The 27,190-nt window shown below is 49.2% G+C and overlaps 12 protein-coding genes across 12 annotated transcripts; 5 read left to right on the top strand and 7 right to left on the bottom strand.

Moving 5' to 3' along the window:
- Positions 1-453: 453 nt before the first annotated feature.
- On the bottom strand, positions 454-2,376 carry clxA (calnexin; the record flags this gene model as incomplete). The annotated part of the gene is made up of 3 exons (XM_056898616.1): positions 454-1,862; positions 1,927-2,206; positions 2,260-2,376. 3 exons carry the CDS (start codon positions 2,374-2,376, stop codon positions 583-585), a joined length of 1,677 nt encoding a protein of 558 aa, XP_056750692.1. The 3' UTR covers positions 454-582.
- A 659-nt stretch (positions 2,377-3,035) lies between these two features.
- Positions 3,036-3,669, top strand: N7537_007560 (uncharacterized protein; the record flags this gene model as incomplete). The annotated part of the gene is made up of 3 exons (XM_056898615.1): positions 3,036-3,059; positions 3,099-3,367; positions 3,438-3,669. 3 exons carry the CDS (start codon positions 3,036-3,038, stop codon positions 3,667-3,669), a joined length of 525 nt encoding a protein of 174 aa, XP_056750691.1.
- Positions 3,670-4,303: 634 nt separating this feature from the next.
- N7537_007559 (sorting nexin 1) lies at positions 4,304-6,323 on the bottom strand (the record flags this gene model as incomplete). The annotated part of the gene is made up of 6 exons (XM_056898614.1): positions 4,304-4,462; positions 4,518-5,120; positions 5,172-5,552; positions 5,625-6,112; positions 6,174-6,233; positions 6,290-6,323. The coding sequence occupies 6 exons, from the start codon at positions 6,321-6,323 to the stop codon at positions 4,304-4,306; spliced, it is 1,725 nt and encodes a 574-aa protein (XP_056750690.1).
- A 473-nt stretch (positions 6,324-6,796) lies between these two features.
- mde1 (methylthioribulose 1-phosphate dehydratase MDE1) lies at positions 6,797-7,651 on the bottom strand (the record flags this gene model as incomplete). Its single annotated transcript, XM_056898613.1, has 3 exons — positions 6,797-6,908; positions 6,975-7,450; positions 7,511-7,651. The coding sequence occupies 3 exons, from the start codon at positions 7,649-7,651 to the stop codon at positions 6,797-6,799; spliced, it is 729 nt and encodes a 242-aa protein (XP_056750689.1).
- An 822-nt stretch (positions 7,652-8,473) lies between these two features.
- N7537_007557 (mitochondrial 54S ribosomal protein bL31m) lies at positions 8,474-9,025 on the bottom strand (the record flags this gene model as incomplete). Its single annotated transcript, XM_056898612.1, has 1 exon — positions 8,474-9,025. One exon carries the CDS (start codon positions 9,023-9,025, stop codon positions 8,474-8,476), a length of 552 nt encoding a protein of 183 aa, XP_056750688.1.
- A 331-nt stretch (positions 9,026-9,356) lies between these two features.
- N7537_007556 (flavin reductase family protein) lies at positions 9,357-10,327 on the top strand (the record flags this gene model as incomplete). Its single annotated transcript, XM_056898611.1, has 2 exons — positions 9,357-9,408; positions 9,471-10,327. 2 exons carry the CDS (start codon positions 9,357-9,359, stop codon positions 10,325-10,327), a joined length of 909 nt encoding a protein of 302 aa, XP_056750687.1.
- A 566-nt stretch (positions 10,328-10,893) lies between these two features.
- Positions 10,894-13,946, bottom strand: N7537_007555 (uncharacterized protein; the record flags this gene model as incomplete). Its single annotated transcript, XM_056898610.1, has 2 exons — positions 10,894-12,203; positions 12,260-13,946. The coding sequence occupies 2 exons, from the start codon at positions 13,944-13,946 to the stop codon at positions 10,894-10,896; spliced, it is 2,997 nt and encodes a 998-aa protein (XP_056750686.1).
- Positions 13,947-16,908: 2,962 nt separating this feature from the next.
- On the top strand, positions 16,909-17,715 carry N7537_007554 (uncharacterized protein; the record flags this gene model as incomplete). The annotated part of the gene is made up of 4 exons (XM_056898609.1): positions 16,909-16,968; positions 17,017-17,109; positions 17,175-17,415; positions 17,477-17,715. Coding segments are annotated over 4 exons (633 nt in total), but the record flags the coding sequence as incomplete, so codon positions are not given.
- Positions 17,716-18,299: 584 nt separating this feature from the next.
- N7537_007553 (thioesterase family protein) lies at positions 18,300-19,492 on the bottom strand (the record flags this gene model as incomplete). The annotated part of the gene is made up of 4 exons (XM_056898608.1): positions 18,300-18,659; positions 18,731-18,900; positions 18,964-18,973; positions 19,145-19,492. The coding sequence occupies 4 exons, from the start codon at positions 19,490-19,492 to the stop codon at positions 18,300-18,302; spliced, it is 888 nt and encodes a 295-aa protein (XP_056750684.1).
- Positions 19,493-19,908: 416 nt separating this feature from the next.
- Positions 19,909-20,635, top strand: N7537_007552 (electron transfer flavoprotein regulatory factor 1; the record flags this gene model as incomplete). Its single annotated transcript, XM_056898607.1, has 4 exons — positions 19,909-19,954; positions 20,055-20,198; positions 20,275-20,287; positions 20,581-20,635. 4 exons carry the CDS (start codon positions 19,909-19,911, stop codon positions 20,633-20,635), a joined length of 258 nt encoding a protein of 85 aa, XP_056750683.1.
- A 154-nt stretch (positions 20,636-20,789) lies between these two features.
- On the bottom strand, positions 20,790-21,968 carry N7537_007551 (class I SAM-dependent methyltransferase; the record flags this gene model as incomplete). Its single annotated transcript, XM_056898606.1, has 1 exon — positions 20,790-21,968. One exon carries the CDS (start codon positions 21,966-21,968, stop codon positions 20,790-20,792), a length of 1,179 nt encoding a protein of 392 aa, XP_056750682.1.
- Positions 21,969-24,724: 2,756 nt separating this feature from the next.
- Positions 24,725-27,051, top strand: N7537_007550 (CCR4-Not complex 3'-5'-exoribonuclease subunit Ccr4; the record flags this gene model as incomplete). The annotated part of the gene is made up of 2 exons (XM_056898605.1): positions 24,725-25,787; positions 25,862-27,051. The coding sequence occupies 2 exons, from the start codon at positions 24,725-24,727 to the stop codon at positions 27,049-27,051; spliced, it is 2,253 nt and encodes a 750-aa protein (XP_056750681.1).
- Positions 27,052-27,190: the final 139 nt, after the last annotated feature.

Genomic DNA, 27,190 nt, shown 5'->3' with positions numbered 1-27,190 from the left:
TTAAGTAGAAAGAGAAATGTAAGTGACGAAAGGACCTCGGGGATCATATACCAAAGGTTACCCCAGGCCCGAGGGAAAGCGCCTTAGTCACCGGCATTCCCCACGTTGTACAAATGAACCCCCCAGATAAGGTACCTTCTCGGCATTTTCAGCCAATGACAAGTTCACAATGCATTCTCGAATCGCCGACATTAACTAGCCCGCGTTTAATCGCTTATATTCTTTTTCGGGTTATCACGTACTAAACGTTGTAGGCAAGGGACCAAGTCAATTAGGAAAGTACTTCCCTTTTCAAGCTTGACTTTATGTTTTTATATCGTATGGGGACGTTATGACACTACTGATAGGCAATTGCTTCCGAGAGAGAAAAAAATGTGAATACCGAGTAGAAATAATAGAGATAGAGACAAGTATACAAATCGGGCCTCCAATCAATGTTCTTCATGAACCTTCTGACTACTACATCGGCCAAGACACAACAAGAAGGGGATCACGGCGGAAACTAAAATGCAAAATCTGGTCGCTGATTGGGTTTATGGGTAAAATTCTTTTCTGCGTATAATTGGTTTCCAATTATCGCGTTTACTCGGCGGAGGATCGGGTGGTGCGCTTGGTGGCACCGCCCTTGCTGGTCTCAGCGGAGGAGGTGACAGCCTCCTCCTTCTTCTCCTTGGGAGCACCGGCGGGCTGCTTGCCCTTCTTCTCGGCCGGGGCGGCAGGGCTGCTGGCGCTAATGGCACCCACAACGACGAGGATCATGGTCAAGAGGAGCGCACCCAGGCCACCGGCGACCTCAGGGAGGGTCTTGGCAGCGTTAATTGGGTCCTCCTTGGCCAGCTCAACGAAGTGGTTGACCTTCTGGCGGACAAAGGTAACAGGATCCTCCTGGAAAGTGACGGTGGTACCCTCCTCGTTGACCTCGGGCTTGGGCTTGGTAGCCTCCTCCTCAGCCTCCTCGATGGGGAACTTGACATCGAAGGTCTCCTGGCGGAGCTTCTCAGCATCCTCAACGGAGTGACCAATGTAGACGTTGTCAAACAGAATGTCATTCTGCATGGTCCAGATCTCGAAGCCAATGGCGCCCATGGGCTCAAGGTTGGATGGAGTCTTGTCCTCGAAGAAGGCGGGGTTCTTGATCTTACGGGGGGCCCAGACACCCTTGTAGGCAGGGTTGTCGATGAGAGGAGCCTCCCACTTGCCCTTGTACTCGGGGTTCTTAATCAAAGGACGGGTCCAAGTGCCACAGCCAGAGACATCGGCACACTTGGGGTTAGGGACAGTGGGAGCGAGCCAGTCTCCATCCTCCTCGTCATCCCAATCTTCGGGCTTCTCGGCCTCGGGGTCGGGAATGCTCTCGGCCTCGTCCTCCAACCAGTCGGCGGGCTGGGTGGCCTCCTCATCGACAATCTCGAAGGGAGCCTCTTCATCCCAGTCGGCGGGCTTGGTGGCTTCGGGGTCGGCGATCTGAACCTCATCGACCCAGTCGGCGGGCTTAGAGTCCTTGGGGTCATCAATCTCCTTCTCAGGGTTGACGGGAGGGTTGAAGTCCTCGAGGAGGCTGCCCTTCTTGGCAGAGTCACCGTTGATGAGGATCTCGAAGGTCTGATCGGGGTTGATAATCAGGGTGTAGAGGGAGGTGACCTTGTTAGTGCGGGCCACGGGGGGAGTCTTAAGGTGCTTCTCCTCGTACTCGCCGGTCTTCGGGTTCTTGTGGCGGAAGATGAAGTGAACCTTGTTAGTGGCACCGCACTTGTCAGGGCCGAACATGATGATATAGGGAGTGGCGTTGGAGAACTCCTCCTGGTGGAGCTTCTTGTTCTCCTGGAGAAGCTTAAGGTAGGCACCGCCGCAAACCAGGGAGTCTAACACAGGACAATTCCAGTCAGCACATAAAAACGCGAGCAAATGTGGACAGTCGCGACTCACTCTGCGGCTTGACCTCGTACTGAACCACCAAGGTCTTGCCCTTGTTGTCAATCTTCTTGGGGAACTTGGCGGAGATGGCGTGGTGGGCAGCAGCGTTCTTCACGACCAGACCCTTATCGCCATCAATACCCTTGAAGACAGAGGGCTCCTCAACTGCCCATTCACCGACGTAAGCCCACTCCTCCTCGGACTTGTCATCCTTCTTCGCGTGGGAAGGCTTCCACCGAGACTCCCAGTCGTCTGTGAATTGCTCCAGGAAGGGGGCTTTGAGGCTAGTGGGCTTTGCATAAGTTAGCAGGAGGAAATTGAGAGGGCGTGTTTACAGATGCATACGGTGAAGGCAGGCTTGTCGATGACGGTGGTATCCGCAGTCTCCTCCTCCGCATGGGCGTAGCCCATGAGGCTAGCGGAGGAGACCAGAGCCGATGTCAATGCAGTGTTAAAGCGCATATTGTAAACAACAAATAGAAGGAATGAAAGTGGAGCGCACAGCACCAGAATGAAGAAAAGAGGAGATGGTTTTATAGAAAGGGCACTGGGGGGAAGGTCCAGGTGGCCTCTTCCCTAAGCTCCCCAATCGGGACTAGGGCGTGTACACACGGGTTTCGATCTTGTTCTACAAGCACATAATTGGTCCTCTTTAACAAAAAAAAAAAAGAAAGGTACGGTAAGGTAATTTATGTGATATTATTGTTTTTATTTATTGCTCTTAAATAATAACAACTGTAGGCATTCATTCGTTTAATTTGCATTTAATTTACATGTTATTTACATTTCATGTTTTTCCCCATACCTCCTTGATCGGCGGATATCCGTACATAAATGGGCGGAAGCTAGCTTACCCTCTTATTCGTATCTACAAACATACAACATACACAATGTAACACATTGTTTTTATATCCTCGGAAATACACTTTGTAGCCCTGTATTCTACATGTAACCGCTAAGCTCATTTCATCCTACTCTCCATGGATTTAACTATCAACTTTGCATAGATGACACATGCTTGCGTTGTGGATGCCTTAGGCAGTAACACTGAGATTCATATAGTCCATCCTCCTTCTCACTAGTCCCTTTCCTCTCCAATCGAGTTTGTGCCATCTTATACGATGGGAAAGTTCTTATGCCACAAAGTGGGAGCCCTCCCCGATTCCGCCTTTATAAGAATCTAGTCCCAAGTTCCCATTGAAGATACCAAGTTCCTAAGCCCCGAAGTTCGAGCTCAACAACCAGTTCCTCCTTACCAGCACGATGAGATTACGGCATTGAAAAGGTTTAAGGAAGGTGGCTGCACAGTTGTGCTCGAGCTTCTTGGGTACAGCGAAACTGTTCAAGGCAAAGATGGACTCGTGCCTGGAGGGTACATCACGGACCTCATATGGGACAAAGTCCCAGGACAGTCGTCGTCAAGAGAACTCTTCTGGTCATTTAACAAACCCAGGTGAGATCTCATCCGTCGAAAGTTTCGAGCTGCTTATGAGTAAGTTCACAAAACCCTCATTAGTTATAAGTAAATCTAACATAAACAATGGGGCTTTGACATCCTTCGGCTACCTGTCAATGATAAAAATTCCAGCTAGGCTTATTTGGGACCAGGATTCTTGCCAGCTACTCATCTCTAGATTCTCAATGGCGATCAAAGTCGACTCTACCAAGAAATGGAATGATGACTTTTACGCAATGTATCAGCTGATGAACCGACCCAAGATTGGCTGGGAGGATATCGCTCGATGGGAGGGGTGAGAAGAGAAGACAAAACACCGAGTGACACTAATTGATAGAAGACTCCACTCTACTTATAGAGATGCAAGTAAGCTCCCCTCTCTTATTGAGGTGCGAGTATCTCCTACGATGATTGGCAATATCTACATATGTATGGATTATCCAATGAGTTATGTCCCGGGTGGTACCCTTAGTCCCCTGTAACCCTTCGGGTGCTAGGCCCCACTTGATATGGTACATACTCCCTCTGGCATACATAGTACTAATAGTAACCATCCCAAGTGCACCAACACCGGGTATGGTGGTGTTGGTGTGCTTAATTATAGTCAAGTCTTGCAAACGAATTCTTCCATGAAAGACGTGCGAGATTCGTAAGATTCACTGTAAAGGAAAGCTCGAGTTCGAAAACCATAGTGATATTGATATGTGCTATGGACAACAGACAGTGCTACAATACGCGAACAGTGGTATTCGGAGTGAAGCGGAAATAGAAGGAAAACACAAAGCTTCTTAGCTTGCTAGGCATCATCATCAGTTGCAGCATGGCATAAACAAACATCGCGAAAGGGTTGTCCCATAATGAATACAAGCCAAGACGAGATAAAACAGTGCTAGTTTCGGGGTTGTGAAAAAGGCACACTACAGATGAGGGATATCAAGCGTCATCCTCAGCGGCCAGGAGCCCGGATTCTGGGCCTGACGCTGTGGGCTCTGTCGGAGCAGGTGCATCGCTCGCCTCGGGAGGTACATAATACGGAAGCCCTTCCTCGCCAGCGTCTAGGCGCAGGAGGAATGTCTCCCAGAGTTCGATCAACTGTATTTGGGGTTAGCTGGGTGAGATAAACCCGCAAAGGTTGACAAGAATTTACCTCTTTCTGAGCCTCGACTGCGCTTTCAAGGAAAGTTTCCACGCCGGACTTGAAGTCCTCCACCTTCTCCTTCTCAAACCGTTGTAGTTCGTTTCGCATAAGCCGGCCCATATCCTCGAAGAGCAGCCGCGTTTGGTGGACTTTGCGCTCTGCATCTGCGACGTCGGCGTTGATTTGGTTCAAGCGGTCTTGCTGAGTCTTTCCCTGGCGGAGTAGCTTGTCTTGGTTATTCTTGCGCTTCTGTAGGTCAGACTCTGCTGCATGCCAGGTGTGGAAAGCCTTCTGCCGTTGTGTGAAAGCCATCTTGACACTTCCAATTAAACGGATATATTCATCGATCGTGATTCCAAGCGTCAGAACATCCTGCTGCGCCTGTCGGTCATAAAGTTCCCGAATGCGCAATTGAAGTTCTGACAAGCCCTCCAATGGATAGGAGAGGGCGGGAGACAGCTCGACGGCAGATAAGGCATGCAATGAGCTCGAAAAGTCGCCTGCGGCCTCGGCCAGGCCCTTTCGTTGTAGGACCACAGTATCCATTGATTTCAATAGAGCCTTCAGTTGGTTTTCCAATGCATCCAAGTAGACTTTTCGGTCGTGGAACCACTATCTACATGTGAGCGGGCGAGACCATTGTATCAGAAACGATTCACTTACATCGTCGTGTTCCACAAATTTGGTTCCTCCACCAACGGAGATACCAAAGGAGCTCAGCATTCCCTTGCTTGGGCCAATATCGGGCTCTCGGTTTTCCTTATTCTTAACATCAACGGTGAAAGCTTCACTTTCCAGGAAGATTTTCAGATCGCCATCATGTTGAAGAATAGGATGACCGGCAATCTTGTTAAGCATTCGTTCCAAAGCAGCTCTCCTCGACTCTACAAAGTTGGTATCAAAGCGGCCAACTGCTTGCTTCTCGGGCGGAGGCGCAACAACCACTCCCGGGTTACTGCTGTGCAGGGAGTTGTAGAGCCAGAGGAAGTCACGGTATCGACGGCTGACAGTGAACTCAGGTTGGCGATAGGCCTTAGATGTTGTCTAGCCATACCAATTACTGTCAGTTTTTTCGTTTCCCAATCTGTAGGTTTCATGTCCATATAGTCCAATTACCTTCGTCGAAACTTGATAAACGATATGACTGCTTGTCAGGTCTCCCACTTTGTGTGGATCTCCGACATAGATCTGGAAAGTGGGCTTCGCAGCCTGCTCCACGCTCACGCTAGGCTGCGTTTGTCTTTTCGGTCCATCCGCTTGCACCGGCGGTTGCACAGGAGGAGGTCCTCGGAAGACCGCGCTCTCCTCTTCCACATTGGCCGAGTCCGCTGCTCCCACTCCGTCGGATGCCTGGGAGGGAGAGGAGAGTGGTCGCGCGCCACGTCCGGCGAACGGCTCCTTCTGGGGCGGTGCTGGTGCCTCGTCTGTGGGTGTTGGGGTGGCCTCAGCGGGCGCTTCTCCCAATGGGCCGAGGGGGTCAACGGAATCATCGACGGATTCGAGTTTAGTGGCTTGTGCGCTGATCTTGCGTGTGCCTCGGGGGCCTCTTCTTCCTGGTACGCGGACAGCGGGTGAGCTGTCTGACGTGGGGGGTTGTGCAGCTGCTGTATGGTAGAGTGCGCTTAGTGAGAGGTCGTGGAAAGAGCAAGCCAGATAAAAACATACCACCTCCCTGAGTGCTAGGTTTGGAGGAGCCATCGCTGGGCTTGAACTGTGAAGGCTCATCTGCATCATAAATCAGACCGCGATTCAAAGAGCTGTGTGGTATCATGACTGCCTACCGCCCCACGGGGAATCTCCAGAGTCGAGATCCATTGATACCGTTGTAAGATCGAAGCGAAAGGAAGGGTATAACGGCGAGAAGACGAATCAACTAATTAATATTAATGGTTCAATCGGAGCTTCGAGGATGCGGCATGGAGTTGGAGAGGGAGCTGGTTGGAGTGGAGGCCGATCCGCATCCTTAGTCACTCACGGGATCCAGAGTGCCACCCCATGCGGTGGTTCTCGTCTTTGACTTTGTTCAACTACTTTTGCCATTGGCACTGCTTTGTGATAAGCTGGAGACTATTTATTTATACTTATGTCGAATACAGTTCACTCGTTGCCAGCCACTACCCGATAATCTCTGCCGAGCCCCTGGCTAGCTTGTTCTAAATGTCCTTGTCGCAATACGTCACATCATTTCAATTGGAGCTTCTTACATAGTAATGTCGGGGTAATCTATCCCCGATTTCCCAGCCCAAATCACCATCGGCATAAAATAGGTCATTAATAGCATGCAGTGTCTATTTGACCCACGGGAGGCCCAGCTTGTGCATTTCCACCGCCAGCTGGAAGATGTAATCCAGACTCTCACACTGAGTCTTCGCCTTGGCAGTGTTATCACCCCAGACGTAACTGCAGGAGAAACCAGCATTAGTATACCGCATCAGTATCACATGGAGTGAGGTTGCTATCACGTACATTCCGTGCCTCCGGACAAGCACCGCGTATGTGTCCGGATACTTGTTCATGGCTGCCTCCAAGCCGCTGGTGAGGTCCTCTTCGAAGGCGGTGTTTTCGATGATGGGAATCTTCAAAGTATCGAAGAATCCGAGCATGCCCTTTCCTTTACCACGGGGAATACCCTTGATCTGCTCGATGTTGCTGATCTCGAAGCAAGCATCAGGGCCCTTCTCCCGCTCCACCAACAGGGTGACTAGAACTGCCCATTGCGAGTGAGTGTGGATGCAGCAGCCAGCACCCTGCTCAAAGGCAGTCAGGAATAGCGGGGTACAGGCGGAGGGGTTGAGCTTGAGGGGCTTGCGGATGTAGTTGCGGTCCGAGGCAGGGTATTTCGGGGTGGGCCATTGGAGCACGAAGATGTTGTTGGGCTGCATCAATTCCTTCTGAACTCCAGACGGCGCGATAAAGATGTGGTCACCTTGGCGGATCGAGGTCTATTTTTCCATCAGCGGGGCACCGTTGTAATTTTTTTTCCTTTGCAAGTAGAAGCTTACACCACCTCCGGTGCCGGTAACCCATCCCCAGTTGTAGAATTTGCGACAGAGCTCGGGGATAAGGTTAGCGGGGTGTTCGGGGTCCTCAGACTGGACCAAGTGGTCATTGTTCGTTGCGACGGTTTGGTCTGCGGGGCACATGATGGGCTGCGACAGATTAGCTTAGGTTATGAGTAGATAATTCAAAAGTTGGGAGAGGACCTAGGTACGATTGCAACCAATTTCGCTATTGTCCGAGGTTTTGCGCCAAGAGTGCCGAGTAACCAATGGACGTTTAAGCGGGGGGAAGATGGAAATCTGCCACTGAACAATCATAATCATGTTCAGCACGTCATTTAGTATGCCTCAACTATAAGATAAATTATATTAGTTATCTTCCCTACTTGGATAATAGTTCTCATTATCGCCGAAAGAGTCCTCCGCGTCCTCCGCGTCATTATATGTAGCCTCCCCTAGCTCATGTTGACAGAGCCACTCTGCTATCAAGTAGCAGAATGTCCATGAAACTTGGTACTTTGCAGGCTGGGTCGAGTGTTGTTGCTGAGGTGAGGTTATGGATGCTAATTCGTGTTTGATTTTACTTTCTTGGCCTCAAGGCCGTGGGACTTGGGTCTGTTGGTTTGTGTTAGATATATATCTGGCTGTATGAGACTGACGAGCAGGATGGACCAGGTGCTGTATCGCAAGTCATCGAATTTGTCCTATCTCAGCGGATTTGGAGAAAGAAGAAAGAAATGCTTTGAAGTCCCATGGCATAAGCATAGACTTGACAATTATATCGCATGGATGAGAGAAAAGATGAATTCTTGGTATAATACAGCAGGCTCATACCAGGCATATGTATATTGTACAAGATCAAAGACACAAAAGAAAAACACAAAAAGAAGACAAAAGAAGATCCCAACTCCCATCCAAGCAGCTCAAACCAGACATTCTGATTCAACCCAGTCAATCCAAAGCCCACTATTTCTTCGTGAACTTAGGAGACTTCTTCTCAGGCGGCGGCGGCGCCTCATTCTGTCCGAAAGCACTAATCAAATCAAGCAAGTTATCCTCCTCTTCCTGCTCCGCCTTAGCCTGGGCCTTCGCCTCCGCCTCAGCCTGCTTAGCAGCAACGGGATCCTTAGCCGCGTCTTCTTCAACAGGTGCGCTGGCATCAAAGCTGCGACCGAATCTAGCACGGAAAGCCGCGAGACGACCGGCCTCATCTTCCTCGACGTTCATCAGCTTGCTGCTGGACGGGTTCCAGAGGAGGGAGTTGCGCGTGTCGCGTGTTGAGCGGTAGATCGGGGCCGGCGAGGTCGTGCGATGCGTGAAGGTGCTGCCGTCCGAGAGCGTGATGAGCTGTGTGAAGGTGTAAGGGCGCTTGGGCCGGCGGAGGAGAGTTGCGTGTCGGCATTGGGAGCAGACGAAGGTTGTGCCGCTTGTTTGCGTGGGGAGTCTTGTAGGGAGGATGGTGGTAGTTGAGTTGGTGATTGTGGCCGCGGTGCGGCGGAGGGAGGTGTGCATTGACATGTTGGATGTGGTTGGTTCGGCAATGCCGATGGAGATAATAAGGGGGAGTGTCCGGGTGAGCGGAGGTTGACGGGGTCGCAATGCTATCGGGGAGGTTGCGGAGGTTTGTGAAGTTGATGCTATAGCAGAGAAATTATCGCGGGTTATGTAAGCGGATCCTGTTCTTTTCGGGATTTTTCATAACTTCATATTGCCCTGTGTCTCTGTGAGTTCCTCTTCTTTTTTGCTGGGGATTTAGGCATGAATTGGCAGAGACTTTATATCTGTGATTTTGTATCCTGCGTAATTCCCTGAGCGCCTTCCAAAGCTCCGCCAATTCTAGACCGGCGGGATGAAGCTCATCTTTCCAGTCGCTCGTGGGACTGCTCGGACAGGACTCGGAGGTAGGTTGTTATGATGTATTTCCAAATGTGCTTCTGTCAAGTGTACTAACGTGGATAATTAGAACTACTATGCATTAAGAACTATACTCCCCGGTTCCTGGGAACATCTTCTCTCCGCACTTCTCCGCCTGTACCATATACCCAATACCGATCCCGATGCGATCAACGACGATATACTAGCAATGCCACAGCCTCTTTAAAAGAAAATAATTGCACAGGGAAGACCGATACTCCATCCCATGCAGGCAATGTACCGCAACCGCCAACACTCTCGACATCTATATCCGACCAAGTCCGCCTCCTCATGCGGCGAGTCCCATACCCCGTCGCAATCATAACAGCGACCGATCCCTCCGGTCCAGAAGACACAACCTCCTTCCGCGGTATGACCGTCTCCTCCTTCAGCACCGTCACCCTTACCCCACACCCTGTGATCTCTTTCAATGTGCGTCGCCCATCAGAGACGTTGAATGCGTTGCTTGCTTCAGGTCGGTTTCTGGTTCATTTGCTTGCACCAGGCTCGGCGACTGCTACTCTAGCCAGGGATTTCTCTAAGGGGAATGTCACCCTCGCTGCTATGTTGAAGGGACATGGGGAGTTTGAGTTCGCGGCTTTGCCTACTAAGAATGAAGAGGGACATCCTCAAAGACCGCTTCCTGTTCTTAAGCGGAGGGTGGAAGCAGTAGCTTCTAATGATGGTGTTGACTTTCCTTTTGTTTTTGAATGTACCCTACATCCGCAGAAGATTGATGTGCATGATCACTCGATTGTGCTGGGTACTGTTGTTCGGGCGATCGAGGGCTCTGGGTCTGTTTTGGCGCAGGGACAGGATGACAAGGTCTTGGATGAACATTCGCCTGAGCGGCTTTGTTTAGCGTATGCAAATACCAAATTTTGGAAGATGGGGGGTGAGCTTTGAGCTGGGACAGTTGTTCGACTTGTTTGGTTTCGCCTTGCGGCAAAGCACTGTAACTATATATATATTTGGGAATATGGCGTTTGGCCTGTACATAGACTTTTAATTAGACATATGGTATCACAACCACTTTCAACGACCTATCAACTATATAATCCTACAGTAGATATGGAGAGATGAAGATGAGAAATGTTTTCATGATATTGATGCGTCCACGCTTTTTGTGTGAGAGAGAGTATACAAGAACCGAGTATAGAACACTTTTGTTTTTCGGTGTTAGGAACAGAGCTGCCATGTACCTCACTTCGATCGAATCCATAGAGTTGCTATCTCATCGCGAGATGCATGCCACACAATCATAATGACCCAAGAAACCAGGAGCCATCCCAGTGAAAGCCAACGAGAAAGAGATTGACTAGCACAATGCGGGTATCCAACCGGACAGAACCAAAAAGCACGAACGCACAAAACTTGAGGCTACTTCTCGGAAGACAAGCATGGAATCGAGATCGAGCACCGGTTTGACAGCGCGGCTAGGCATGAGACCACAGAAGCAACCGCCACGAGAACTAGTCTCGCGACGAGTGCGGACTGCCGGTTCCACTGCCACTACCACCACTACCACTACCAGTGCCACTACCTCGACTTACTGCTCGCTGGAAAGGGCTCAAAACCGGACGACCACCTTGATACAGGAACCCATTTCCATCGGACCCAGAACGAGGCTTGGTTTCACCAAGCAATTCCGCCAGGTCAAGCTGGAGAGGTGGCAAGCGGTTCGTGTCCAAGAAGTCGGAGCCGTATTGACTGCTGCGAGTGGAGCGGTTGGAGAACGAACGGTCTCGGTGGTTGATGTCCGACCCGAAGTATGAGCCCACGTTGCCGACGGGAGAGGTTGGAAACTGTGGGAGGAAGGGAAGGTCTTGCGAAGGGCTAGTTGGATTTGACGGCATTTCGTGCACTGGAGAAGACGAGATCTGTAGTGGACTAGACCTCGCAGGAAAGCTGAGACCCCCCAACAGAGATCGAGTGCTATGTGCAGTGGACGTAGATAGGTTGAACGACGGACCACTGGTCTCAGGCAAAGGATTAGTGCCTGGCAAGTTGCCTTCGGGGGTGAGAGGACCAGACTCGAGGAGCATCTGCTGTTGTTGCTGCTGAATGGACTGCTCAATTGCAGATGCCTGCTGCCATAGTTGACTCGTGCGTAGCTGGAAATCCTGTACAGATTGGCTGATGCTCGCGAATTGCTCATGGAAATTGGTCTCCATCTTTGACTGGTCCTGCTCTCTGGCGAATTGTTCGGCAGCCCGACGTTCTCTCTCATTCAACCCTTGGGCATTGGCCGAAATGATACGTTCATACTGTTCGTTCACCCGGGTGCGGCGACCCTGGAGACGCTCACGCTTCTGGATAGCCTGAGTCAATTCCAACTCCAGTGCCGCCACCTGCTGAGCTGCAGCTGCCCGAGCAGCAGTAACTTCTTCCTTCGTCGAATTGAAAAGCTCCACCTCACGTTCGAAATCCGCTTTGTGCGCCGACCACTCTTCCATCTCCTCCTCAGGAATATTTTCCATGTTGTCAAGTTGTACCTCTAGTACTGCAGTGGCCTCCTCTGTTTGTCGGATGTTTCGTTCCAGTTGAAGTGAACGCTGCTTTTGGCGATTCTCATCACCCCCGCTGTGGAGGCGGGTGTTAAAGTTCTCGAGTTCTTTCCGGATTTTCGTGATAACAGCTTTGTGGTCGTTCTTCGTCTTTTTCAAACGGTTGCGCTTTTCATTCAACTTGGATTCCGCATTGCTGATAGAGTTCTTGAGCGTCGTCGTGGGCGATGATGGACGGTAGGTCGGCTGCGGGGGTGTCGATACCGCGGAAATGACTGTTCAAGCAATGAGTTTATTGAAAAAGACATGTTGTTATTTAACATGAACTTACCTTGCTCTGTGTCAGTCGTCGTAGGCGTCTTGACACTCATGGCACAAATTTCCTCGTCGGTATCGCTTCGTACAAATGCACATGTGTAGGCGCAGTTGGGGGCGAGTCCAGCGATCTCGCCCCGCCATTGGACAACGCTCGGCCCCTTGGCATCTGAAACCCTGCATATCGAAGCCGTAGCCCAGAGCGCACCGTTGACGCAGACGTAGAACGGTTCCATGTCTCCTCCCAAACGGCCGGCTTCAAAGGAACCCGACACGGCGGGGTCATCGGTAAATTCACCTGCGGCGAATTTGATCGAAGAGCTATCCATATCCGTAATCCATATTAACCCGTCGTCGAGAGAAACACCCTGCAAATCCTCCTCCGTCATTGTGAGATTGCGGGCTGTTTTAGAGGCAGCCCGTGAATGTTCGTATTCCCTCATTACCGTGACCTTTGTGCTGGCCAGCGCAGCCCAGAACGGCTGTCGGCTCCGAACTTGATTGGCTTGTCGTCTGCGTTTCTTGGCTGATGTGAAGCGATCCTTTCCATCTTTCAGCTGACCATCTGGTCCCACGAAGGAAGACGAAACACTAGCAGCAGATTCCAGAGCAGAATCAGCTTGTCCTTGTGACCCCGCAGAAGCCTCCGTATCTCCCCGCTTGCCGGTCCGTAACGGTGTCGGTGACCGATTCTTAGCCATCGAACGTCGTGCCATGGCGGTTCCAGCTTGTGCTAGGATGTGCACTGCAAGAAGGCTGCGGAGCCAGCTCGGAGATGTTTGTGCTTCGGACCGTCGGAACTCGGCGGGCAGCAGGTGCGAATATTGAGAGAGGAGATCGGGACTGAGCAGTTTAGCAGAGACAAGATGACCCAAGACAAAGTCCTGGATGCCTTTACTGCGAACAAGATGAAGAAGCAGAACAATTCCGACACAGAGAGCATTGACCCCACCGTTCTTCCCGGAACCTCCGCCACCCAACGTGATAGCAACCTGGACATGAGCGAGATCGATGGCAAAGTTTTGCGCCCATGTCCACATGAAGAGGCCCCAGAGAAGTATGCAAAAGCCATCCATCGCAATCATCGTCCCCAGAGATGGCGTCCCAGCCGGACCCTGAAAAATATCGAAGTTCGACGACAAAGAACCGGCGGCGGCGCCACTCGGAGGCATGAAAGTCAAAGAGGCGAACAAGAACTGAACTAGAGTCAAGACCATTGGTGGAAGCTGTAGCAAAAAGATCAAGATGGCGATGGTGTCGTACATGGGGCACGATTTGAGAATGGTGGATGCGAGCTGGAGCGGGTTAATCGAGGCATTGGATCCGGATCGTTTCGAGGTTCCGTTGCGAGAGGCATGACCTGCTATGCCACCATTCTGGGCGACATCGCCGTTTTCTTGTGCGGCTGCCATTTCTCCACCCTTGCTATGTCCATTCAACATCCCACGCACATTGCCATCTGCCTTCGTGCTATCTCCCCCCTTGCCGGAAACTGTCGGAGATGTTACGGCCGTATCGCTAGTCGACCGCACGGAGGATAAATCGAAGTGAGCGGACGCGCCCGGACCGGTAGCAGAGCCGTTGCCCGAATTGCCGTTGAGATGGCCGCTTGACTTTTGCTTGGTTACTTTCTTGCCGGGACCGACAAGGCCATTCTCCTGCCGATTGCTCTGATTCTTCCTAGATGCAGCGGAGCGTGTCATGGACGAGGGAGCCCGAAACCCAGGTCCGAGTCAGCTTGGCGGGATGAAGCCAAGGACTGGGACCAGGAAAAAGGCGAAAACGGACTAAAATTGAATATAGTGGGGGGAAAGAAATGGTGCTGAGTTGGCTGGTATTGTAATGAAAATGGAGAAAGAAAAGGAAGTAAATGTATAAGGAAAAAGAGAAAGAGAGGAAAAGAGAGAGGGACAAGAGACGAGGCTCTTACGTGGAAGCGTGAAGGGGAAAAAGTGCCCAGGTGGAATTGTATGAGGTCGAAAAGAAACAGAATTGGTATTGGTATTGTCATTTAGTGTCGATCTCCAATGCTTTTCGGGTAGGCGGTACCTAGCTTCAATACCATCCGCCACTATTTCATTTCGGTACTGTGTACTTGGATGACTGCGGATTGCAAATTCAGTTTTAGAGAGCTCCTGGTAATAAATTCCCGTGGCTTCTTTGTCGATCTGGAGTTTCTGCATGGAAAATCCCATCCAGCACCAACTGCCAAGCTTTCTTTCTCTGAACACCTCCGTACAACATATCTTATGAATACTCCAGGATTTTTTTTTGACAGGTCACGCCCCCTAGGAGCTACAACGGCTACAGTTGCCAAGTCCTGCAACGCGGATACCTACACATCGGCCAATCCTAAGCGTATCTTCGCTTTTATCCAGGCAATTTTACGATACCGAGTGGTTTCCGTTCCCTCGGCGCTATGCGGACTTTTTCCAAACGGGGTTTGACTAGTGCTGATAAGCTAGTGACCATGGAGTACTACCGACGATGTACAGATCAACTTGGAAGCCTGTTCAGATCATTGGTCCCTAAAGGTTTGCTGTCAAACTGACTAACTGGATTGACGATCGACCGTTTCTTGACCCGTCTGCTGCGGGGTCATCCTTACGCCGGACTTATTATATGTGTCACGAATTCTCAGATCATGGTGCTGGTTATTACCCATTAGGAGACTTGCTTTTGCAGGTAAATGCGCCTGCAGGCATGAACACGCAATCCCGAGCATGGAGAGCATCATGGGGAGTAAGTATGGGGAATCTAACCTTGTGTGTCTCGAACGTGTGTGATCAACAGGGTTGGCCACATTCTTGCTGGGATCATCACATGCTCGGCTATCTGGTGCATCTTCCTGAAGGGCTCCGCACAGGTTTTGCTATACGAGTACGAATATAAATCTAGATCTCGAAAAAGGTGATATTTGAGGATATGGCTGTGAAAATATCTATTTACTATGTACACTATAAAGAGGATGGTCATTTAGAACATCTATGCAATTACACCGTACAGCCTTTGCCAATTCCGATCCTCCCCCTCCTAATATGATACCCGGACTTGGCAGCCCTGGAGGGTTTTGTAGATCAGCCACAAACTTAGTAACGATCGGCCCGACGGCCGGGCTTGGTGATGGCTTAGGTTATTTTTATGCATGCGGTGAGCCCTACCATCGTAGCACTTATATCGTAACACCTTTCTCCATCACTTTGGCTTTTCAGACTTCTAGGGTTTCCAGATCTTCCAGTCCAAAGTTCAGAAAGTAGGGTACATAACTCTGGAGAAATTGCCCGGCACTTCCACTAGCGTGTCCCCCTAGTCTCTTTTAGAACCGGGTTTTTCTTGGGTCCGATAAACTTCGGCTTTTTTAAGGTCGATCGTTTCGCTTTGCCTACTCCGTACTGGTTCCGGCTCTCGCCTCCTGGTGTGGCAGGATCTCCGGTCGTAATAATTATAAAACCTTAGCTAAACTTACGAACATTGCTCGGTTTATATAAAGAGCTTTATACTCTCACACCATTTATAGTCCAATCAATTGATCAATCTAATCTTTTGTGGCTCACGAGGCAAATATTTTTAGAGTTTACTCTGGCCGCATGTAGTCAGTATGTATCCCAATTGAATGCCCTCCAGGGCTGAACCACCGGGAAACTGAGAGCAAATATTATGTGCACAGGTATGCACATGTATGCTGCGTATATAGTATATCTCAAAGTAGAAATGTATCAAAAAGATATGGCCCATTTACCCGAAGCTCGCTTAAGTTATCTGAAACGATTCATCCAGTAATGGCAATAGAGATTGTAGGGAAAGAAAACCATACATACAACTACCAAGGAATGAACAAGGGATAGATAAGATTTTTCACAATACATGAAGATGCTCTATACTTGACTCGAGGCTCATATTCCATCCCCCGCATAATGTTCACTTTAAATTGAATCAAGATTAGATTTTTTGGCTGATCCTGGCCGGTGAGGTTATCAAATTACTACTACACCTGAATCCTTCCAAGGTTGTATGTAGATACCTGTGTACTTACATACGTACCTAACTATATCCGTAGACATGCCATGTCGTCAACGAAGTCTCATATGACTAGGCTCCGTATAAACTCCAATATACGTTTCAAGTGACTCTTCCGGGCACCATATATGAATCGTTCTCCTCAAATCTAACCGAAACAGGTAAACCCCAGAGCACGCCCAGGTGAACTTTTCAAATCTCAAAACAACGACAGCGCTGGAATGGTATGATTGCCACAGACAGCCACGCAAGGTTTGACCCCATTGTTGTATACAAGTGAAATCATGTGGACCGAGCAGATGTGCGATTATATCACTGTCATGCGTGTGGAATAGTGTTGCTGTCTCATAGGAAGCGTCTCCCAAAAGCAATGTCCAGGGCGAAGATGATTTGAAGTTCCAATTTAAAAGAGAAATGAGTAAAAATAATATGATACGGTAGTTAGGTTAGAAAGCAAATAACTAACACTCCGAAGGCTGTCAACCTGGGCATGTCGCTGGGCAGGCCCCCGGCCCCGGGGCCCGGGGCCAGCAGCACATTAGTCATCTTGTGTCCCGCGGCGGGCACCTGCCCGCCATGGAAGGTTCCAACCAACCGGGACAATTCTGACAACCTATCCATTTGTAGGTAGTGCTATCCTGAAAAGCTAAGGGGTCAATACATAATATGCCAAACCTCAAGTCCACGTTTCTCTCACGAGAGCCCTTGGTATGTGTTCCTAGTCCGACTATGCTCTCAGCTACTTATGGCCTTTAGACTTCCGAAGAAGCCAAGTGGAAAAGATTAGTCAAAACAAATTACATCGATCCCAACGGAGTTAGAAGAGACTGGGAGTCCGCTGAGCGCCAGGTACGAATTTGAGTTTATATATAAATCAAACTACTACGATCTAATCAAATCAAATCAAATCGTAGACAAGACCAACAGAGTCCCCTGTCGATGGGGTCAACATCGTCGCTTTTCTGAATAAGAAGAATGGCTCTGAGATCCTCCTGGAGAAACAATACCGACCTCCAATCGACCAAGTCGTCATAGAACTCCCTGCAGGGTTGATCGACGCAGGGGAGACAATTGAGCAAACTGCGGTCCGGGAGCTGAAAGAAGAGACTGGGTACATTGGTGTTGCTGATAAAACTACTGGTATCATGTACAATGGTTCGTGACCCCATTGTTCGTCTTACCGCTGAGTATTAGCTGACTTGATATTCTTATCCAGATCCCGGGTTCTGCAATGCTAATTTCAACATGGTTTATGTTCAAGTTGACATGTCTCTTCCGGAAAATCAGAATCCAAAGCCCGATCTTGAGGATAATGAGTTTATTGAGAGTTTCACCCTTCCTGTGTCGGAGCTTTCGGCTGAGTTGCAAAGGTTGGAGAGTGAAGGGTATGCGATTGACGCCCGAGTGGGATCCATTGCAGAGGGGATTGAGATTGCGAAGAGGTTGAAGCTTTGAGCAGTGGAGTTGCAAGGTGGTTTAATGTCTTGCTTTGATTTGTACTGGTGCGACCCTTATATCATATATGTGGTAGACTGCGCCGTAGACGAACGGTTTCTCGGCGATATAAATAAAATCAATGATACACCCAGCCAGCTGATGTTTGTACAATATCGGCCCCTAAAACAACGGTTCAATTCATTGTTGGCGCCTGGAGAGCAACCAAGACAGCAGTCTAATCATGAATTAGGGCTGCTGTTGATCACGGGTCAAACCAAGCTAGCTATATACATAGTGTGACACCTTCAAGCCTGCTGCTATCTTGTACTACTTACGCCTGGGTTAAGTCCAGTCCCAAGCCAAGTTGGCCCATCATGTTTGAAGTGAGATGTTGTTAATTGCTGCTGCTGGTGTTAACAATATGACCATGTTCCCCTCCTCGCCCGGTGTGTTATCAGCTAGGTATAATCGAGACTTAAAATGCGTATGTACAAAGCGCAGAGAGCCGCAGCCGTCAATCAAGTGCCCGAAAGGATGACAAGGAAATATAGTCCTCCGCAGCCACATATGATCCTCTCTTTAATGTTTCTGCCCAGTTGTAATTACTGTGACGCAGACCCATTGTCCTCCACAGCATCAGCCCGATCCCAGCTTCCAAGCTCAAGATTCCGGACCCGATTTTCGATATTAGCAATCTGCTGCCTCCAGTTCACCTTCTCCTGCTCCTGCTGCTTCCACATGGTCTCAAACTGCTCCATGACAAAGGGCGGGATATTGACAGTCTTGCCATTCTTCTTGTAATCATAGATGACGATATCCTCGAAACAACGAGCAGCAGGGCGTTGGTGAGCTTCAGACAAGATCATGACTTCGAGTCGGAATGCCGATTGGGCTGAAAGATGCCTAGACGGGTCTGGAATCAACTTTTGATAGACGGTAATTTTGTCTGGAGATTCCATGGGCTAAATGGTAGTTAGTATATAGCCCTACTGCTGTCCAGCGGTGTTGGGTTTGGGTCTCAGGGATACAGTACAAATTTGTAGTCCACCTTGATACTCTTCAGGATGAGTCCGATACCCGTATTACCAAGCATGTTTATCCATTCTTTCTTATTTGCGGTATCGATATAGTTGCCGATATTGCGCGTCCAGTTCACACGAGCTGTTTCGGCGTATCGAACATAGGTAACGTTGTTGACGTGACCTTACACTAGTTAGTACGGTATGATAGATGAATTGGCGAGGAGCAGATTCCAAGTAAAGGGACAGTGCATACCCTATTATCGAGGTTAGCTTTGGTCTAGAATCCAAGATAGGCCATGCAGTTAGCGCAACAGGTAAGGGGCATGAATGTTCTCACCATAATATCCTAATCCACCACAAGCAGACTTAGCATCAATGACTCTCATCCAGAATATAGACCAAGCAATATAGTTCCGAGCTCATACCTGTTCTCCCCAAACCACATTATGGCGATACAGACTGCGCCGTTTCTTATCCGTGAGGAATCCCTCACTTCCAGCGATCAGTTCCCGCCATTCCTTGGCCAATTGCTGCAAAATCTTGCCACCCTCATCAATCTGAGCTGGGTTCATCCCAAACATCATGCACTTTCCAATCCTTCGCTTGGTCATTGTGAGCCATCGTGGATTGATCGGAGTTGAGACCGAATCGAGGATGGGGATGTTTTGGCCGTTCAAGGCTGCAGAAGTCGCAGAGAAGAGACGACGTGTGCCATTCGAGTACAGAGAGATTGAGGCAGATAGCTGCACTCGAAAAGCTGGTTGAGGAAGCATGTTGTGTAGTCGTGGAGAGACAGTTCCATCAGGGCTGTAGGTGGACGGCTCTCCGATAACCGATAACCAGAAGCTTGGGCCAGTATTCCGAGGTTAAGTCGGCTAGAACCCCGCGTGACTATAGGGGTGTATTGATATTATTTCAAAATATGTCTTACTCTGGCTTCATAAGTGAATATAGAATGAATATAAACCGAATATAAAATGAAAAGCAAAATATCTAAATTGCCTCAGACGTAGGTAGCACATGGCGTATGGCAACCTTGGAAATCCACAATGTTATGCAGATAACTCCTCTAGGCACGTCACCGATAACACCCGAAGCCTGGAAGCTTCTCAGCCGCTTACCTTCGTTGCACCGCATCTCTACCATCATCAACTCTCTACCAGAACAATCATTGTTGGATGGAGCAACAATGGTAAATCCCGAGCTGCGCCGGCAGGTCATTAACGTCTACAAAGGTATGAAGTCGTACGCGTCATGCAGCGACTTGCACCCCCCAGGAATTTCCCTTCGGTTTTAAGCCGGTCACCTGTTCTATGCTGATAACCCGAGATATAGAGCTTCTGTTCCTAGGACGGGAATATCCCCTTGGCTATCAGTATTTCCGGGATCGCCTACACCGTGCGTTTGCAAGTCAGACTCATATTACCGACGATGAGCAGATCCGCAAGGGAATAGCGAGGGCTGAGTTTGTGAAGAAAGGTGGGTGCTGCCCTTTTTGCTGGATCTCATATCCATCGGCTGCGGTTAAGGATGTGTTGCTAATTGTTTAATGCAGAAGTGGAAGCGCTGTAAGATCTTGTCCCTACATCCCTCCTTTCCCTACCTTCTATATCGCATTGCCGCATCCGACCATCCTCGTTTTACTGTTGATATTGCTGGATTACAATCATTTGGAAGCACGGTGGAATCATTCGTACATGTCATTCTCTCTATACATTGCACCCATAATGGGGTAGTGTCTGGCTAGATACACCGTGCATAGATTCACTCCTCATTATCATGGCGTCATGCAAGAACTATTTTGACCTCCATCACAAGATTTTTGCGTTGATGGCAACTGACAGGATAAAAAAAAACCCAGGTACTATTTGAAGCGGTACCGAACGCTGAAAAAGCGATATGGAAGTGAGGCCTAATATTCCAATGGCTCTCACTCCAGAAATGTTCAGATCATATGCATGTTAGAAACCCAGAAAGACAGAAATAAAATTGGGGGTATCACCAATACAAAGTGCAGAATGGTCGCTACTTGACTTTTGCCCACCGGAACTCCAAATTGATTCAAGGGGTTCATTTCTTTTTACCCCACCAGGCGCTCACTTCAAGACACTCGCCACTGGCGAGTCCGCCTTTCTGCAAGAGGTCGGCTGTCATTGCAGCCCACCATCGGTCCCATTCGTCGCGACTCTTTCCGCTAGACTCCATCAATAGTGGTTCTAGCCCTTCAATCATTTGAATTGTGGTGAGAAGAGCCGTGCGCCGGATGGAGATTTGCTCTGAAGTCAGGGCCTTTCGTGGTCGGTTCTTGGAATCCTTGCCTTGGCCGTCTCGCTCCCAGCGCAAGTCGCCCAGGGGAATTGCAACGCGGCGACTGTCAACATTTTCTAACAAGTCCACTTCGGAGTTGAAGGATAGACCGATCGTTGCGCACGGGAGCGCTGTCAATTTCAGACGGTCGAACGACTTCTCCACCCAGGAGTTATAGTCAACCACGAACTTATTCTGCGCTCTTGTGAATGGTGTGGCGGAGGAGAATGTATAAGTAGCCGTTGCATCGGCGATCTCCTGTTCTTTCGAGGTTGTCTTGCGTGCCGGAGCCGGATTGGGCAGGAGCGAACGGAAGCTCCAATCCGAATCCCACACCTCCAGGATTCCCCCAGACTTCAGCACGCGCAGGGGCTCGCTCAAACCCGATGCAGATTGCGCCGGACTGGAAGGACACATGCCGGCATCTTTAATGAACACGAAATCAAAATAGTCGTCCGGGAAGGGTAAGCGGGGTCGGCGTAGATCATGACGTTTGAATTGCCAGTTCATACCCTGCTTGCGCAGATCCGGCGCGATGGAGATAACATCTATGCCGGCAAAGGCCACGTCGGGATGGCCCCTGCGGGTGAAGTATTCGTGGCACAGACCAGACCACAGCCCGGACCCGCATGCGATCTCCAGGATGCGTTTGGGGGGTCGATTGGCTAAGTGGGGGTTGCAAAATGGGCCGCCGAGGACGCGTAGCAGCATCAACGTGCGCAGGCTTTGGCGGTGGATTTCGGGCAGATCGCAGGGCAAAGGGTAGACGTTCTCCGGGTCGCGAAAGTAGGTGCGGTCACCACGGCGCATTATAGGGTATGTTGAGTAATCCGTGAGTGAACTCAGGGACGAGGAAGAGGTTGCGGCCAGTGTCGAGCCTAGGTTGGAATGGACGTCGGAGCCCGAGGCGGCGGCTGAGAAGCCCAGTGCCATCATGTCCATATCACTTTCCTCAAGTATGTCGGTTGGTGTCCCCTATGACTATGAAGATGGGTTGTGGGTTCGGTCGCATTCTCGGCGCAAGATTGAAGTTTTCATGAACGAGGCATGCTTTTTTTTCCCTTTTCTTTTGAGAGCTCCTTTTTTTTTCAAATGGAAGATAGTTCTGAGGGAGATCGGAATTAAAATAGAATAGAAAAAAAAAAAAATTAAGAGTTGAACAGGAAAGGTGACGGGGATCAAAGCGGGCTCGGAAATTATCCCTAGTGCAGCCGGGCGCAGAGCTGAAGAAAATTCTTGTTCAACGTCCAAAATAAAGGATTGAAATTGTAGATAATCCTTTAGGTTTGCATCCAAGGTAGATCTTCCCAAGTAAATTATTCGAGAAGTTCGAGAAGGAATGGGGGAGAAGAAGAGAAGAAAAAGCAGACCTGACCCCTGGAAGTAGAATATCCACTCGAGTCTAGTTTAGTCTCTTCACTGTAACAGTAACAGTACTTACTCCGTGAAATATCAGTATTGGGGTCAATATGCATTCTGTCTTACCCTTGACCTTTGTTGTGTTGAAGTATTCCTAATTTTTTTATAAGCATTGACATCATGACTCTCATTGAATGCCATGGCTCAATGTCCGAAAATGGAAATGTTGGCCAAATGCGGTAGAAACTATGTTATCCGTAGTTACGTCCACGGGTATGATATTGCATTAGTTCATTATTGGTTTTGGACAATTTATGGGGAATATTGAATACACAATTTTCAGACCTCTAGGATCCATAATCATATACATATAAGGTAACAATGTCAAAGCACCTAATTTAGGGTAATGCTCCCTTTCTTCTGATTGATAAGATACAAAAGTATAGCAAATTGTTGCACAGAAAACTAGACATGCATGTACGGAGTACTCCGTACATATATGTATTATCATTCAAACGGTAAAACTGGATACACAAACCGTCGGAGATCCCTTACCCGTCATGTCCATATTAGGGAGGTGGTCTAATAATTGGATCCGCAGTCTGGGCCCCGACAACTCTGAGACTTAGCTCGCCATTGTCTCTCTATCTGATACCTCGGAGTCAGTACCCCGTAACGCTAAGTCCCACGCACTTGTCTGTGTTATCGGCTATTCCGCGCGATCGTCTTAGTCTGCACTGTGATCCGTGCCCTTTCCGCTCGATATTAAAATTAAACGTACCTGCAGAATGATACGAAAATTCGATCGACACAATAGCGTCTGCCACGTACTTTTGATTAGGACTAGTTCGGTTTTTTTTTTTCAAGACACCGGAATAAGCGGAGTTGAAGAGGCAAATATGACCGGTAAGATGAAGGTAACTAAACTGTGTATATGGAGCGTTGTGGTTGCCTTAAGTCGGATGTATCCCTTTTGGGGAATATGCGAGTATACTAGGTCTGTGCTACCTTGCAGAAGCTATACATCTCTCATCTGAATGATATCTCTATATTCACTAGGGCTTATACAGAACCTGTGCAGGCGTCATTTGACGACTGAAATTATCTTTAAAAACCTCTATCTAGACATCACCTAAACATCATTTAATAGTGATTCAATAGCGATTCTTTCTACATCATACTCCGCATAGATACCATGCTATAAGATGGTGTTATAAGGCATTCGCCTACGATCACTATAGTAATATAATATAATTTACCGGCGTTCCAAGGTTGCATTCTGTTCCTAATCATACGATATGAAATTTGTGAAATTGAGCAAGAATTAGCCCTTTAGTGGCTTTTCCGTCTCGCTCAAGTAGTTCATGCCAAGGGGAAGCTGACCTGAACCCGAACTACTTTGACACAAAGGTTCTATAATTCTCCAACACCTACATAGAACAAAATCAAAAGATCAGACTCAAATTTAGAAGGTATTGGATATTATTAGCGAGGGCTTAAAATAGATCAGGCCATTGTTCATTCTTTCAATCTTCTGTCGTTGGTCTGTTTCCCTCTTTGCTGCACCCCTTGGTTATATATCCCCCTTAAACCCAGATTGCTTTCATCTATACCCCCAGTGGTGTTGGCTAGCTTCAAACAAGATTTCTAGGCAGAATCAAAATCTGATGCAGGTTCGACTTGCCAAAGACCCGTTGCGTATATGGTTTTGGTAGGCAAAGTCGACCACATGGCTGTGGTTTTCATATAAACAGTCCCATCCATCGCAAAAGTAACGCAAAGGTGCGCCATGAATGAAGAATATATGATCAATTTCACACTTTTTCATAAAAAAGAAAACATCAAACATTTGAGAAACATCGACCGTGTCTTGGCAAGTCAAGCTCAAAGCCCTTGCGGCGATTCACGTGATCCCGTGACTCCCGCCTCGCTGCAAACCACCAGTGTCATCTCAAGACGTCCTCATCGACCTGGAGACAATCGTCTGGTTTGCTCATCTTTGCTACGTCAATCTTACCCCACTGGTTTTTCTTCGACTCCCCCATCACTCGATCTCTTTTTACTTTTCCGATCACGCCTTCTTTTGACCCTTCCGCCCAATCTCCGCCCTTAGGTACCGCTCCATTGTACACCTAAAGATACTCCCAGTGCCAAAGTCACCGACCTTCAATCGTGGTTTGATACAGGTGGTTTTGCCTTAGGCCTCTATGTGGAAGAAGAGAAGAGACCGTCTCCGATCCTCTCCTCTCCTCTCCTCGTCCCAACTCGACTTAGCGCCGCCCACCAACCAACAGGTTTTCCACCAGGGAAACAAAACACGGTCTCGTCTGCCACGTTAAATGGCAGATGGTACCTACAGGTTCCAGCAGCCTGGGGCCGGGCAGTTCTACTTCCAAGCTCAAGCACAGCAGAACCCTCACCAGCGACACATCGTTCGAAACGGGACCAATTCTCCGACGGGTCGACTGAAATTCAACAACGACACCCCCTCCCCCTCTCGATCCCCTGCCCTAAACCAGGCTGCTGCTCTCAGCCCTTTTAACAACATGTACGGCCAAACTCACCAAGGTCAGCATGTCATGATGAATGGCGGTCAAGCCCACCAGCGGTTTGGCATGCCGATCCCCAAGTTCCAGTCGCAAACCCACCACTCTCATCACACACAACAACCGCACCATCATGCCCACCACACGCAGGCGACCCACAACCTCACTCATCAGCACAATTTCCCCGGCGGCGCACTGGGCACTACGACAACCTCCCATTTCACATCGACGCATTTGCAGAACGGAGTACCGACCGCGGACGATGATCTTGATGAATCAATGAACGAGCATTGGCAGCAGCAGCTCCAGCTTGCGGCGGAATCGAGACAAGCCACTTCTCCCCACTACCATGCCCGCGTCATTGCGCAACAAACGAAAGGAATCCAACTCATTTCCAGCAACACTGACACAGAGAATGGGACGGATGGACGCAATGGTGCATCTGCAGGAAAGCCAGCTAGTCGACAGGGTTGGAATGCGCTTGATTTCGGTGGCCAAGGATTACGCGCTTTGACTACCTCACTGTTCAACTATGGCTTCATTGAGAAGCTGTACCTTAACTCTAACAAGTTGAAGGTGCTGCCCCCGGCTATTGGACAACTGCGGAAGTTGAATCATCTGGATCTGTCAGGGAATGAATTGACGGAGCTGCCAGAAGAACTTGGCATGCTTTCAAACCTGAAGAAACTCCTTCTCTTTGATAACAACATTCGCACCCTCCCTTACGAAATGGGTTACCTTTACCGGCTGGAAACACTGGGCATCGAAGGCAATCCCCTGAACGATGTCCTCAAATCTCAGATCATGAAGGACGGAACCAAGGCTCTCATCAAGTACCTAAAAGAAGAGATGCCAGGTGCGTTTCAACAGCTTCTTCCGCTTTCGAGCATATTTGCGTGTGATTTTTTTGGGCTAACTTCGTCATTACAGTCCACCTACCTCCCCCTGACCGTGACTGGGTGATCCTCGATGATACTTCAACCTCGCCCAACAGTAATACGGAAAAGATCACCGTACTGTCGTACAACACCCTGTGTGACTCTTCTGCGACCCAATCGCATTACGGCTATGTGCCCTCGCGTGTCCTTTCCTGGGAATTCCGCCGCGAGCTTATTCTTAACGAATTACGATCCCACAACTCAGATATTGTCTGCCTTCAGGAGGTTGATCAGGGAAGTTACAACAATTTCTTCCGGGAGCAGCTTGCCTACAATGACTATAAGGGTGTCTACTGGCCACGCGGTCGTGCAATGGGCATGCAAGAGGAAGACGCCCGGATGGTTGATGGATGTGCCACATTCTTCAAGGGAAGCAAGTACATCCTGCTGGACAAGCAATTGATCAACTTTGGTCAGACAGCCGTTCGTCGACCCGACGCCAAGGGCCAAGATGATATCTACAACCGACTGTGGCAGAAGGACCACATCGCCGTTGTGATCTTCTTGGAAAACCGGCAAACCGGTGCTCGCTTCATCAGCGTGAACGCTCATCTGTATTGGGATCCGGCCTTCAAGGACGTCAAGCTCATTCAGACTGCGATTTTGATGGAGGAGATTACCAAACTCTCGGATAACTACGCCAAATGGCCCGCCTGCACAGACAAGACCGCATTCCGCTTCTCAGAGGCCGAAAGTGGCTCAGAGAGCGCGCCCGTGGTGGAGCCGGCCCCATCGATGGAGTACACCAGTGGTGATCAGATCCCTGTTCTCATGTGCGGTGATTTCAACTCCTCACCAGGGTCTGCGGCTTACAACTTGATCTCCACTGGACGACTTCCCGAAGCCCATCCCGATCTAGAGAAGCGACTTTACGGAAATCTCAGCCGGGTTGGTATGACACATCCCTTCAAGCTGAAGTCAGCGTACTCCTCCATGGGAGAGCTGAGCTTCACCAACTACACTTCCGATTTCACGGCCATTCTCGACTACATTTGGTACTCTTCCAACACTCTTCATGTGTCGGCGTTGCTCGGCGAAGTGGACAAGGAATATCTGCGCCGCGTGCCCGGGTTCCCGAATTTCCACTTCCCTAGTGATCACGTTGCGTTGCTTGCGGAGTTTACGGTAAAGGGCAAGAAGGGTAAGGTGGTAGAGGCAGACTTTGGACCACAACGGCACTGATGACATGGAGCATTTGAAATCTTCGGAGATGGGGTGTTTTTCCAACCGGTTTCAGTTTCTTTCCTTCGTGCTTGTTATTTCGGAATCTTTTTGGGTGGTGGCTCTCTAGCCAGCCGTCTTATGGTGTTTCTTTACGTAT

Source organism: Penicillium hordei (assembly GCF_028827395.1).
Source record: "Penicillium hordei strain IBT 12815 chromosome Unknown utg000004l_segment0_segment0, whole genome shotgun sequence".
In the NCBI taxonomy this organism is placed as follows: Eukaryota; Fungi; Ascomycota; class Eurotiomycetes; order Eurotiales; family Aspergillaceae; genus Penicillium; species Penicillium hordei.
This window is presented reverse-complemented; position numbering and strand designations above follow the sequence as displayed.